We start from the raw sequence: 14,749 nt of genomic DNA, 5'->3' as shown, positions 1-14,749 counted from the left end.
TTTGGTACGATGATATATTTTATTGAAAAACAATTCCAGTACAAGTAAAGTAAATTTTATAAATTACAGACAAAACACTGTATCTACAAAGATACATAATGCATTTAAGATTTTGGCAATATACAAATAACCTTAACTGAAGCCAACCAAATAAATTACACACAATTTAAAGATTGAAAGACAATATTTAATTACAGTAATGGAATATTCAGTTATTCAAAGTTGGGTGGGCTATAAAATGGACAGCAAACTGATCCTATAGGTTGTCTGCTGGACAGGTTAGATTAAAATTGCCCACTTTCCTTTGGCAATATTTTATCGTTAGCTTTAAAACAGCATTGCTAGGAGTAGATAAGGGACTTTGGGAAAGACATGGCTGAATAAAGTGAAATTATGGTGGAACATATCCTTTGGAAATAAATACTGGATTGGTGGCCTGATCTTTAATATACCATAATATATTAATATCAGTATTAACCACATAATTGTTGAAATAATTGGATTTCTTTCACAATCTATTTATAGTTAAATGTAATGTGATTAGTCCAGCATGTTGGCGCACTAGAAGGATACTTGACCTATTTTCTTTTTACGTGAAGTAGAAAACAAACCTTTTCATTAAAGATCACAACAACTAGTGGGGATGTACATCTTTGAGCCCCAGGATGTGAATGAGTGGAGATGGCGGATGTGTGGCTGCTTGATGCACCTGCAAAAGTTGAGGGTTCTTCCATGATTTCTCAGAGAGCTAATTTTAGTTAATCAAATGAAACACCGGCACCAAATTCATGACTACGCTTTTGTTAATCTACTTAAAATGGAAAAAAAAAGAGTGCTGACTGTGAAACTTCACAGACACTTTAAGGTGAACTCCAGTCCATTCAAGATATCATGGAGGAAATTGAATCACTGTGTTTGAAAAATAAATTTATATTGCTAAACATGACACCAAAACTTAGCAGCCACTGTTTCTCCGCAGATAAGCTCCCCCTCCAAGAGTGTATTCCATTTCTGTAAATGTCAGAGGACCCACTGCTATACCAGAAGGTCCAACCTCTTTAAAGCCAGCTTTCTGGTAGAATGTGATCAAGAAATCTTCACACATTAGAACAGCTCGTTTGACTGTGGGGAGACATCGTAGGTATTGTAAATATCGCCATAAAATAATTGAGCCTTTCCCCTGCTGACGGCACCTGTGGTGAACGGCCAAGACATGGATGTGGACAGTGGGACCCCCAGGAACGTGAATGGTCAGAGCATCCTACATGTAATTGAAACATTAACACGTTAATTTCTGAAATTACAGACAAATTAATGCATGCACATTTGGTTAGCAAACAACTGAAAATTCTCAATCCATTATACAGTATGTGCAAGCAACTAACGTAAAGATTGATGCAGTTAAAAGCAAAATACTGAGGATACTGGACATCTGAAATAAAACAGATAATGCTGGATCAACACAGCAGGTCTGGCAGCATCTGTGGAGAGTAAAACAGCTAACGTTTTGGGTTTCAATGTGCCTTCTACAAAACTCTGATCTTGATGCTTGATTTCCTCATTTTGGTCAGGGTATCAAGGTGCCAAACAGAGGTTCAGGTACTGTAATAAAATCGGAAGGTAAATCCATATGGGCTGCTTTCACAAAGCCTGCACACAATCATCTAGCTGTGTTGGTCAGTTTATTGGGAGCTGGAAGCCCAGGTCATTTCCAGGTTCAGAGCCCCCACATCAAATGCTGGATGTAAATGTGGAGGTAAACGTGGCGCCCAATTTGTGGTGCTGAGTGTCCCCAGGAGGTGGAAGCTGCCTGCAGAACGTGAACTGCAAAGGCAGAGGATGGCCATGATGGGGGCCTACCGCTTGTCGCCAAAGGGAGCAGGCAACTGCTCTGAGGGCCAGCAGCATGGACACTAAAAGAATGTGACCTTATGGCCAAAAAGGAAATGTAAACCCTCTGCTGTATGATCCTCCAGGTCCTGAAACCTTTCACAGCTTTGAAGAATTGGTTGGATCGGCCATGCTAAATTGGCCCTTAGCATCCAAAGATGTGCAGGTTGGGTGGATCAGCATGATCAATGTGTGGGCTTTTGGAAATTTGGACGGGCGAGTGTGTAGATAGGGCCTGGGGAGGGTGCTCTTTTGGTAGGTCAGTGCAGACTCGATGGGCCAAATGGCCTCTTCCTGCACTGTAGGGAATCTATGGAAAAGACATCTGTGCACACCTGCACCAAGTGTTTGGGTTCGCCAAATTCACATTTGAAAATTGCCTTTGGCCCTCCTTAGATCTTTAACAAGCTCCTCAGTTTAATAGGCTGTTAATTGGAGGCAGGGAGGCCATGAAACCCTCCCGCCCTCCCTTTGAAAATCAACGCACATCTCAGAAGCACAGGATCCAGAGACATCTTGGAATGCACTTTTCAAATCCCACTGGCTCCTTTGCCAATTGAAAATGCAGCCCTGGGTGTCAGTAACTAGGAAGTTCCTGGGCTTTGCAAGAGTGCCCAGGCCAACTTGCTGTCAAAATGCAAAGCAGTGACTGCTTGGTTTAAAGATGTTCATTGCTCAGATAACTGTGGTGTTTCTTACACATGCCACATTGTTTAACCATAATAATTTAATGTACCATCAGTCAATTTCTTAATATAGATGGGCAAATATTTTCAAATGGAACCTTTGAAAGAATAAAATATTACTTAATCATCTTTGTCTCCAGAGTTATTGTGTTCTTTCCTCTGTTGCATATACAGCTGGGCAAATGTTTTCATTGCACATTAAACCTTTGTCTTCTTTGAACTTATTCTAGGCATTCATGGTCTTCAAGGTACAGGAAAAAATGTTTAGTTTGAACTTAAAGTCTTGTTCTTTGTACATTGTTTCCTCCTAAATCCTTTTTGGACTGCAGCAGCACAATGCCACTTTCTCAAGGGCAATTAGGGATGGGCAATAAATGCTGGCCTTCAACCCATTAATACATTTTTAAAAGTTAAATTAATCTTCTCTGGCACACTCGTATTTTACAGGTGTGCTCTTACTCAACTAATGCTGTAAGTTTGAGTGGAGCATATTGAGCATATTTAATTTCATTTGATCTTAAATATATAATGTCAATTGAATCTTAATTTGTGAAGTGAAGTCATTTTCCTCACCGAGTTCCCGCCAGCTGAGAGCAGACGTGGACGGAGCCGGCGGGACTCGGCTTTTTTACGATGGTCGCTTGGCCCATCCCAGGTCAAGAATCGGCAGGGTGCCGCATATAGCGGCCCCCGACCGGCGCCACGCCAGCCATACCAGTGCCAACCACGCCAGCACCAATGGCGCCGATTCTCTCCTCTGTGGAGAATCGTGAGCCGGTGTCGGGGGCGACATGGCGCAATTCGCGCTGGTCGTGGGGATTCTCCGGCCTGGACCCGGGCTGAGAGAATCCCGCCCCAGTTCCTGTGCTTACTTTTCTTTGTTCTTTAACCAAACAGCACTTGGATGTCATTTAAATTGTGTTTCAAATTCAATGGGTACATTACATTTTAGAGGTTAAAGGACAACAAAGATGATTTTAAAGCAAATATATGAAGGAAGATTAATTAATAAATGGAAAGGAAAGGTATGATTGAAATGTTTAATACTATAAGTTGGTGCAGATGTTATGAATTGCAATAACAGATGGCATGAGTAAAAATTCACAAATCTGCCAGTCCATAACGCAGGCATACATCTCAAGCATGTACAAAGAACTAAATATTTCCCATGAAAATAAAAACCTCAAAATGAAGAAAAATAATTAGAAAACATTTCTTCCTGATAGGAATACAAATTAAACCAAATATAGACCACTCAGATGCTAGGACATCTGTAATAAGTACAGGAAACCCTCAACAACAGATCCAACATCTGCGGAGAGTGCAGAGGAATATTAATGTGTCGAGTAGGGAAGGGGCTGATGCTTGGAGTGGAGTTTATTTGTCAGAACACCATACTCTCCCGGTGGAACACTATTTTTCTTTTCCCGGAGTTCCTGAGAGGTGCTGACCAATTTATTTTGTCAGTTTCTTGTCCTTCCATTTACATTCCTTCACCCAACAATTGCCCCATCTAAAACTCTACTTCAGCTTCTCAAATCTTCTATGTTTCATTTTATCTTATTTGATTTTTTTTCTTGTTACCCTCTGCCTCCCACTATTACCACGGGCTGGTTTCTCCGCCGCGCCACATTTCAGTTTTACCGCGCCGGAGGGATGCTCCATTACGCCGGCTAGTCAATGGTGTTTCCCATTGTGGGGCAGCCCCAAACTTCGGGAAACCCCTGGGCTGCCGGCAAAACAGAGCATCCCGCCGGCGGAGAATCCAGCCCCTCTTCTGCCATTTAAGTGGCATCCAATCGATGGCTATATATTTGACGGATCACTCTTATCTCTTTTTTGTGTTTTCCTACTTTCTGTTCGTTTTTAACTGTCATTCATCTGTAATATCTTACAGGTGTGACAATGACAAAGCTGAAATAATTCCAATTCCACATATGCTGCTTTACGTATTGGAGGTTACCAGAATATCATCTATCAGAATATTATCTATGTAAGAAACTACAGAGAGTCGTGACACAGCCCAGTCCATCACGTGAACCCGGGTCCCATCCACTGACTCCGTTTACACCTCCCGCTGCCTTGGGAAATCCGGCAGCATAATTAAAGACCCCTCCCAGCCGGGTTATTCACTCTTCCAACTTCTGATATCGGGCAGGAGATACAAAAGTCTGAGAACACGCACTAACAGGTTCATAAACAACTTCTTCCCTGCTGTTACCAGACTCCTCCTGAATGATCTGCTTATAGACTGAACTGATCTCTCTGCACATTCTCTCTACTGTGTAGTAATCCACCCCATATGCTCACCCGATGCCTGTACCTATGCATTTACATTGTGCATTTATGTATGTCATGTTTTTTCATGTATGGAATGACCTGTCTGGACTGTACACTGAACAATACTTTTCACTGAACCTCTGTACACGTGAAAATAAATCAAATCAATATTTTGCTTTGATAAAGAAAAAAGCTAAAACTATTTTACCCAATAGTTCAGGTAACAACACGCATGTTGAGAGAAAGGTAAAAAGAAGCTGACCTGTGACAGTTTGTCCTTGTCCCATCCAGAGCCAATGACAAAGGCTACGAGCCTCCCCTCTTCAAACCAGCCAAGAGATAGCTCAGGACACAATTCAAGAAAATGTCTCACTTCATCCATGTGTAAAGGACACTCTCCAGAGACAGAAATAAAGGCTAAGGATGAGCAAATAGAGAAGTGACAATGAGTTCCCGATCCTGATGTCCTGTACATTCAGAAATTACATCCAGGCGACTGACTCAAACATCCAAAATTTCATATTCCTGTTACAAAACCAGAAAATGCTGGACAATCTCAGCAGGTCTGACAACATCTGTGGAGGGAGAAATGGAGCTGATATTTGGAGTCTGGGTGACTGGGTCTGGGTCAAAGCGTTCGTCATCCAGACTCAAACTGTTAGCTCCATTTCTCTCTCCACAGACGCCGTCAGACGGGCTGCGATTGTCCAGCATTTTTTGGTTTTGTTTCAGATTCCAGCATCCGTTGCAAATTGCTTTTGCCTTCTCATTCCTGTTGTTTGATTAAATGAATCATATAATTTACAGTGCAGAAGGAGGCCATTCGGCCCATAGAGCCTGCACTGGCCCTTGGATTGAGCACCCAACAGAGGTCCAACGTCCACCCTATCCCCGTAACCCCATCCCACCTTATTGGACTGTGTGAGGAAAACGGAGCACCCGGAGGAAACCCACGCAGACAGGGGGAGAATGTGCAGACTCTGCACAGACAGTGACCCAAGCCGGAATCGAACTTGGAACCCTGGAGCTGGGAGGCAACTGTTAGCCACTATGCTATCGTGTTGCCAGTGAGGATAGTTTAAATTATGGCAGATGGACATTTAGAATTCATTTATCCAGAGCAAAATATTCTATTTGTACAAACTCCTCTATTCAGAGACTAAACCAATATTTGACATTCAAATTTGATATAAATGTATATACAAAATAGCACCATACTGCTGGATGGCACGGTAGCACATTGGTTAGCACTGTTGCTTCCCAGCACCAGGGTCCCAGGTTCAAATCCCGTCTTGGGTCACTGTCTGTGCAGAGTCTGCACATTCTCCCCCTGTCTGCGTGGGTTTCCTCCGGGTGCTCCGTTTTCCTCACACAGTCCAATAAGGTGGGATGGGGTTACGGGGATAGGGTGGACGTTGGACTTCTGTTGGGTGCTCAATCCAAGGGCCAGTGCAGGCTCTATCTCAATCTCAATCCAAGGGCCAGTGCAGAACTGTCTCCCCCACGTTCTCCCCGTGTCTGTGTGGGTTTCCTCTGGGTGCTCCGGTTTCCTCCCGCAAGTCCCGAAAGACATGCTTGTTAGGTGAATTGGACATTCTGAATTCTCCCTCAGTGTACCCAAACAGGCGCCGGAGTGAGGCGACTAGGGGATTTTCACAGTAACTTCATTGCAGGGTTAATGTAAGCCTACTTGTGACAATAATAAAGATTATTATAAATGTTCAATTAAATCAAAGGAACGCAAACATCCAGAAGAAGGGAATTAAAGTTTAAAAAAAACGAATTTCAAGCAGAATTCAATCGGTTACTTTAAAGAGTCAAAAAAATTAGAACCATATGCAGAATTGACAGTGAGGGAGGAGAGTCGTTGGGGAGTGAGGGAGCCCCTGGGGAGGGATGGAGCTGCCACCTACCTTCCCTCTCGATCTCGAACACGCTCAGAGCATCGGTGAGGCTCAGGTTCCTGAACTCGCTGGCGGGGAGAGTGTGGCGCCTGCCGCTGCCTGGCCTCGAACCCGCCGAGTACCTCAAAGCAAAGGGCTTGAGGAAAGGCGACGCGCTGCTTGCTGTCATCTTCAGCTCAGCAAAGACAGGGGGAGTCCGCTTGGGCTGGAGGCTCTGGGGCTGCTTCTGACCAGTTCCTCTTCTCTGTGAGCTCTCTGCACGGTCTGTCTGCCGGAGGTTGCTGCACACCTTCTCATACAGACAAGAACTGATCCCACTCAGTAGGCAATTCATAATCAGATTAGCCACTTCCAAAAGGCTGCCGATTGCCTGATGCAATTAATGCTGTCACGCTGTTGTTGTGGGATCTCCACCCTTGATGGGATTAATTTATTTCTCTGGACATTATTGCTGCTTCCCTATTTGTTCACAGTGAACAGCAATGAAGTTCAATCTATGCAAATGTATGAAAGTATGAATTACAGAGGCAGACTGACACAGCATTCCCAGTGAGATTATAGAAACAATTGTTCTGACCTTGCAGTTATCAACAAAATTAGGACCAAATCTACAATGTTACAAATATTTTAAAGCATTCATTAAAGAATCAATAGTTTATTTGAGACATCTCGCCACCCATTTCCTCTGCAGTTGTGGGTGGAAGGTTTGCTTTTCTACTTCAATGGTTTTGGCAATTCTTTTCTAATAATCTTTATTGTCACAAGTAGGCATACATTAACACTGCAATGAAGTTACTGTGAAAAGAAATTTGTCGAAATTCTGTACATTTAACATTCCCCTAGCCCGGCTTCAGATTTGCAATTCTGCGATGCTAATGCTCTGAAATGTTACAACAATATTAAACAGCTTCAGCCTGCGCCCTGACCCAAACAGTGCGGCGACTAGGGGATTTTCACAATAACTTCATTGCAGTGTTAGTGTCAGCCTACTTGTGACAATAAAGATTATTATTATTTCTTTGAGAAGCTCCGCATATTTTGCAAGTCGCAAGTCCGGGATATGGAGAGGCCACTCTTACCCTGTGAACTGAACTGGAGAGAAAACTCCTTGTTCTGTTACTGAGAATACATTGCTCATATGTAACTCCAAAGCATCTCAGTTAAACCTCTCGGGCACTTTGTGTACATGTTTATTGAACTGATTTGAGTTTGCCCATATTCTCGGTCAGGCTTTTAGGACATAGAATCTCTACAGTGCAGAAGGAGGCCATTCGGCCCATCAAATCTGCACCAACCCTCTGAAAGAGCACCCTACCTAGGCCTACATACCTGCCCTAGCCCCATAACCCCACCTAACCTGCACATCATTGGACAGTGGGAGGAAACAGGAGCACCAGGAGGAAACCCCGAAGACATGGGGAGAACGGACAAACTCCACAGACAGTCACCCGAGGCAAGAATCAAACCAGGGTCCCTGGCGCTGTGAGGCAGCAGTGCTAACTACTGTGCCACCCTGCCACCCATGTTCAATTTCCCACTGAGAAAGAGACTCAAAGTTACAACCAGGTACAGGAGGCTGCAATTCATCAGAGCCTCAGTGCTAAGAACTTGTAACACAGACACTCTATGCATGAACACCTCTTCAATTCTATTAATATGACACAGACCGAAGATATCCCATGACAGGTCAAAGTCGCTGTCTGGATTTAAAACTAATCCCAGCTAGTGAGATTTGCAAAAGACAGATAGAATCCTGTGCAGAGGAAGACCATTAAATGCAAGAGTTTTAGTTGAGTACTAAAACTAAAAAAGAATCAATGGAAATGTCTACCATCTTTCATATCTTCCAGTACAAACACAACTCCGATAGGGCATGTGAATAAACTCAAATTGGATGTACACAACCTTCCGAATATTAATTCAGAAAAACTAGAGTAGACAAATTACACAATAAGCTGCTTTACTTCACAGCCCTTATAACTATACTGTGCCCTACACTCGTAACAACTTGAATAGTGTTGAACTTTCTGGCCTTACGGGCCCTAAGCTACGTCTTGGTGGATCTCCAGATGGTACAAGCAGTAGTGGAGGCGGCCTGCGTGATTCCCGCCCTGTGACCTGGGTCCCCGTTGGTGGACATATTCTGAAGCGCCCGGGCCTGGATGGGCCCAGCTGCTGCTTGGGCATCCAACTGGCGTGGTGCCACCCTGTTCTCCCTGCTGCCCACCATATACACCAGGGACGGGAGGGGGGAGGAGTTGTTCGAGGTGCTGTGGTGTTCCGGCACTTACACTGCAGGATTAAGCAGCATGGTCCCCATCACTTCCTCCTCCCTCTGGGTCGACGATAGGCCCCGAGCTACTCCACGGGACGGGGGTGTGAGCAGAGCTGTCCCCTGAGGCTCCCCCGCCACTTGGCACTGCCAGGCCTGGAGACCAGCTGCCCTCGTCTCGACCAGGGTCTGCATGCTAGCACCATGGAGCACAAGGCATAGACCATCTCCGGCTGGGACTGCGCCACATCATCCATTGACTGTCCCACCACCTCCTGGGTTTGTGTCACATCAGCCAGTGACTGTGCCATCTCCCTCTGGGACTGGGCCCTCTGTGTCATTGGACCCTTCAGTGAGAACAAAGTGAGATGTGGCTCCTCGTGTCAAAAGGTTGGACAAACCTGATTAATAATCTAGATATAAATAAAATACTGGCGATACTGGAATTTTGAAACAAAATAGAAAATGCTGGAATCTCTCTCCAGGTTAGACCATAAGAGATAGAAACTGGAATCAGCCATTAAAGGGGTCATTGAAAGTCAAACTCAGCATTTGTGGCAAGAAGTGACAGGTTAATGCTCTAGTGGCAAAATCCTGGGCAACATTTGAAATAGACAAATTTGCCATTTCATTTCAAACATACCGTTCTGGATTAACAAACTGAAAGCCATCATAAACTAAGATGTGGAGATGCCGGCGTTGGACTGGGGTGAGCACAGTAAGAAGTCTTACAACACCAGGTTAAAGTCCAACAGGTTTGTTTCAAACACGAGCTTTCGGAGCACGGCTCCTTCTTCAGGTGAATGGAAAGGCTTGTTCCAGAAATGTTTATATAGACACAGTCAGAGATGCCCCGGAATGCGAGCACCTGCAGGCAATCAAATCATCAAAGATGCAGAGAGAGAGGTAACTCCAGGTTAAAGAGGTGTGAATTGTCCCAAGCCAGTTCAGTCGGTAGGCCTCTGCAAGTCCAGGCTTGTTGGTGGGGGCCGAATGTAATGCGACATGAATCCCAGATCCCGGTTGAGTCCGCATTCATGCGTGCGGAACTTAGCTATAAGTTTTTGCTCAGCAATTTTGCGTTGTCGCGTCTCCTGAAGGCCTCCTTGTAGAATGCTGACCCGGAGATCAGAGGCTGAATGTCCTTGACTGCTGAAGTGTTCCCCAACTGGAAGGGAACAGTCCTGCCTGTTGATAGTCGCACGATGCCCGTTTATTCGTTGTCGCAGTGTCTGCATGGTCTCGCCAATGTACCACGCTTCGGGACATCCTTTCCTGCAGCGTATGAGGTAGACTACATTGGTCGAGTCGCACGAGTATGCGCCGCGTACCTGGTGGGTGGTGTTTCCACGTGTAATGGTGGTGTCCATGTCGATGATCTGGCATGTCTTGCAGAGATTACCCTGGCAGGGTTTTGTGGTGTTGTGGTTGCTGTTCTGAAGGCTGGGTAATTTGCTGCAAACAATGGTTTGTTTGAGGTTGCGCGGTTGTTTGAAGGCCAGTAGTGGGGGTGTGGGGATGACCTTGGCAAGATGTCCATCCTCGCTGATGATGTGTTGGAGGCTGCGAAGAAGATGTCGTAGTTTCTCCGCCCCAGGAAAGTACTGGACGACGAAGGGTACTCTGTCAGTGGTGTCCCGTGTTTGTCTTCTGAGGAGGTCGGTGCGGTTTTTTGCTGTGGCGCGGTGGAACTGTCGATCAATGAGTCGAGCGCCATATCCCGTTCGTACGAGGGCATCTTTCAGCATCTGTAGGTGTCTGTTGCGCTCCTCCTTGTCTGAGCAGATCCTGTGTATACGGAGGGCTTGTCCATAGGGGATGGCTTCTTTAATGTGTTTCGGGTGAAAGCTGGAGAAGTGGAGCATCGTGAGATTATCTGTGGGCTTGCGGTAAAGCGAGGTGCTGAGGTGACCGTCCTTGATGGAGACGAGTGTGTCCAGGAATGGAACTGAATTTGGAGAATAGTCCATGGTGAGTTTGATGGTGGGATGGAACTTATTGATGTCATCGTGTAGTCATCCCCACACCCCCACTACTGGCCTTCAAACAACCGCGCAACCTCAAACAAACCATTGTTTGCAGCAAATTACCCAGCCTTCAGAACAGCAACCACAACACCACAAAACCCTGCCAGGGTAATCTCTGCAAGACATGCCAGATCATCGACATGGACACCACCATTACACGTGGAAACACCACCCACCAGGTACGCGGCGCATACTCGTGCGACTCGACCAATGTAGTCTACCTCATACGCTGCAGGAAAGGATGTCCCGAAGCGTGGTACATTGGCGAGACCATGCAGACACTGCGACAACGAATAAACGGGCATCGTGCGACTATCAACAGGCAGGACTGTTCCCTTCCAGTTGGGGAACACTTCAGCAGTCAAGGACATTCAGCCTCTGATCTCCGGGTCAGCATTCTACAAGGAGGCCTTCAGGAGACGCGACAACGCAAAATTGCTGAGCAAAAACTTATAGCTAAGTTCCGCACGCATGAATGCGGACTCAACCGGGATCTGGGATTCATGTCGCATTACATTCGGCCCCCACCAACAAGCCTGGACTTGCAGAGGCCTACCGACTGAACTGGCTTGGGACAATTCACACCTCTTTAACCTGGAGTTACCTCTCTCTCTGCATCTTTGATGATTTGATTGCCTGCAGGTGCTCGCATTCCGGGGCATCTCTGACTGTGTCTATATAAACATTTCTGGAACAAGCCTTTCCATTCACCTGAAGAAGGAGCCGTGCTCCGAAAGCTCGTGTTTGAAACAAACCTGTTGGACTTTAACCTGGTATCATAAACTAAGGTGCTGAGGTTGTGCTGTTTAGTAATATAATTGCAGTTCTTCTCTGCTTTGACCTTTATCTGTCTTATTAATCCACCAAATAAACATTTTAAAATCATGATTAAAATTCTCAGATTTTAACAAGGATATTATCAGGTAAAATCTGGACCAAATATTGAATTGAACAGAAAATAATTCTCTTGATATCAGTCACAGTATGGACACAATAGGAGCAAGTTCTGAGTTACACTAATATATTGAGTGGGTGCATGGCTAAGACTAACGTGGTCAGGAAGTGGCGGACTTACTAATTAACGATTTAATGTCAGGATGAAAATAAGGTATCAAAGATATATGGAAAGCTCAAAGTATATCACGGAGCCAAACCTACTTGTTCCAATATAAGTTGCTTGAAAGGTTTCTGGTGGCGATTCAGTGGGAAAATGTCTAAGTGTGATCTCCGGCGTTTTTAGGGGGAGTTTCACAATGGTTGCAATGACGACTTGGAGATCGCTATTCAACGGCACTTTACCATTTTTTTGGGCCTTGGGGAGTTTTTCTTCAGTTGAGGCCACACTTTGACATTTTTCCAGGACTGGGGAGCTGAACTTGCCAGCAGGACTGGGATTGGGGTGCCTTATGAAAGCCTGTCCTAATATCTACACTCCCCAATTTCAGCAACCCCCTTTCCCACCCCTCAACCTTTCTGCAGCCCCTCATACCCTCCTCTGGGTGGCACTGCAAGGGTACCTGGTTAGCACTGACAAGGTGCCCATACGGCATTTCCAGGTTGCCCAGGTGACAGGGGGAATGCCACGGTACTACGCTGCGCTGACCATTTGCGGGGGGCTACCCCGGAGGTGCCATCATCCCAGGTCCACGTTTATGGAAACTAGTATTAATCGGCACCCGGTTGAAGCCTTGCAGGCACAGCAGTTGTCTCCCATGTGATTGTGGCATTGGGACATTTAAATGAGCATCTGGATCACACCCAACAAGGGCGTGATATAGATAGCGCTAGGCATAGCAAGTCGGGTGATTCACGATTGGCCCGATTTATCTGGGGCTTTACCGGGATTCATCCATTGCACCCGGTCCACAAGGGGAGCAACGCAATGACTCAATCACGCCCTCTATTGCTGACCCAGTGAAATTAAACATGTGCAAAGCTCCAGGACCTGCTTGTTTGTATCCAGAGTAGTAAAAGAAGCAGGTGAGAAATTGATGATGCCCTAGTCATGGGGCTGCTTTCTCCGATTTGAAGACTAAGTGCTGATGTCGGCGTGGGAACAGTGCCGTTTTACACACGAAGAAAACGGCATAAAAGCTGCACTGATCCTCCATCTGGTGGGGGGGGGGGGGGGGGGGCAGGCACGCAGTGTAAAGCCCCCGGCTACCTGAGGATACAGCCAGAGAATTTCTGGGACCATGGCCACGCATGTGCATGGCGGCGGCCATGCGTGGACCCGACCTGCCAAAACTGCCCAGGCTCACCACCGCCAGACCACCCACCCCTGCCAGTGCCCCCAGCCCCTACTGAAGCCCCCCCTGCCCCCAACTGTGGTGGCGCTAGGCTCAGTCCGCAGCCGCCACGCCAGGTTCACTAAAAAAAAGCACACTTGTCTCACTCCATTGGGAACTCGGCCCATCGGGGGCGGAGCATCGGAGGAAGGCCTCAGGTGACGTCCTGAGGCCATCCCGACGGCGTGCGGTGCACTCTTCGAGTATGCCAGTTTTGAGGGGCAGAGCATTGCAAAAGCGGCGCCGCCCTCAATTTTGGCACAAACGGGGAGTCTCCGGACAATCGCTGAACGCAATTTCGGGGTCGGCGACCGGAGAATCCCGTCCATGGTCTTTTAAAATTGCCCTTGGATTAGAAAGATTTCAGTGCTGTTCCAGCGTTTATGAAGGATAAGAGAGGTAAATTAGGGAATCATAGGTCCAATAGTCTAATGCCTGTTGTGGGGAGTTTACTGGAATCTCTTATTAGGGACAGAGTAACTGAGCACTTGGACAAAAAGGAACTGATTAGAAAAAGCTAGCATTGATTGTGAAGGGTAGGGCAGATGAATAAGCATTATGCTTATATTTGAGATGGTAACTAATGTAGTAGATAAGGAATGTTATATATGAACTTCCAGAAGGCATTCAATAAGGGGTGAGAGCACATTGCATTTGGAGCAACCAATTGGCTTATATACAGAATTGGTTTGGGAGTAAAAAGCAGAGAGTAGGGACAATGCTATGTATTCGACTGGGAAGAACTAACAAACGGTGTCTCCTAGGCATCTATACAGTTATCAATGATTAAATGAAGAAGTAGGGAGATTAAGTATAGTCTCAATCAGATCTAATCATGCCGTTGACACTAAGTTAAGTGGCACAATAAATATGATGGATGGATCAGAAATCTCCAAGGGAAGATTGATAGATTAAGTGAGTGGCCAAAACTGTGGTAGATGGAATTAAAAGTGAGACCAGTGTGAGATCAGCTACTTTGGATCTAAGAAAGTTACAGCAGAGTGGTTAAGAAGCTTGGAACTGTGGAGGGGCTGAGAGCCGCTTTGGGATTCAAGTATAGCAATCATTAAAACTGGTCATCAGGTACAAAAAATAATTACAAAGGTTCATGGAATGTTGGCCTTTATCTCAAGGGGGCTGGATTACAAGGAGGGAAATTTTGTAGTGATCTGATGAGATTGCAGCTGGAATTCTGGGCACCATGCCTCAGAAAGGATAAGAGGCCTTGGGGGAAGTGCAGTGTGGATTCACTAGAATGGTAACCAGGACTAACGTTATGAGGGTAAGGTGCATAGACAAGGCTTGTATTCCTTTGCAGATAGAACAATAGGGGGTGATCTAATTGAGATGTTTGTTGGAGATTCTATTGTGAAAATTGGCAGTCCTGTTAGACTACACATGG

At 45.7% G+C, this 14,749-nt stretch overlaps 1 protein-coding gene across 1 annotated transcript; it reads right to left on the bottom strand.

The window, feature by feature from the left end:
- LOC119978801 (serotonin N-acetyltransferase-like) lies at positions 1–7,109 on the bottom strand. The gene is made up of 3 exons (XM_038820675.1): positions 6,770–7,109; positions 5,119–5,273; positions 1–1,261 (listed from the first exon to the last, which is right to left on the bottom strand). The coding sequence occupies exons 1-3, from the start codon at positions 7,092–7,094 to the stop codon at positions 956–958; spliced, it is 786 nt and encodes a 261-aa protein (XP_038676603.1). The 5' UTR covers positions 7,095–7,109; the 3' UTR covers positions 1–955.
- Between the last annotated feature and the right edge of the window lie 7,640 nt (positions 7,110–14,749).

Source organism: Scyliorhinus canicula, chromosome 15 (assembly GCF_902713615.1).
Source record: "Scyliorhinus canicula chromosome 15, sScyCan1.1, whole genome shotgun sequence".
In the NCBI taxonomy this organism is placed as follows: domain Eukaryota; kingdom Metazoa; phylum Chordata; class Chondrichthyes; order Carcharhiniformes; family Scyliorhinidae; genus Scyliorhinus; species Scyliorhinus canicula.
This window is presented reverse-complemented; position numbering and strand designations above follow the sequence as displayed.

Coding starts and splice junctions, on each gene's coding strand:
- LOC119978801 (XM_038820675.1), bottom strand. CDS start 7,094: ATGAATTGCCTACTGAGTGGGATCAGTTCTTGTCTGTATGAGAAGGTG. Junction 5,274..6,769: donor GTTCGAGATCGAGAGGGAAG/GTAGGTGGCAGC, acceptor GCTCATCCTTAG/CCTTTATTTCTGTCTCTGGA. Junction 1,262..5,118: donor ACAAGGACAAACTGTCACAG/GTCAGCTTCTTT, acceptor AATTACATGTAG/GATGCTCTGACCATTCACGT.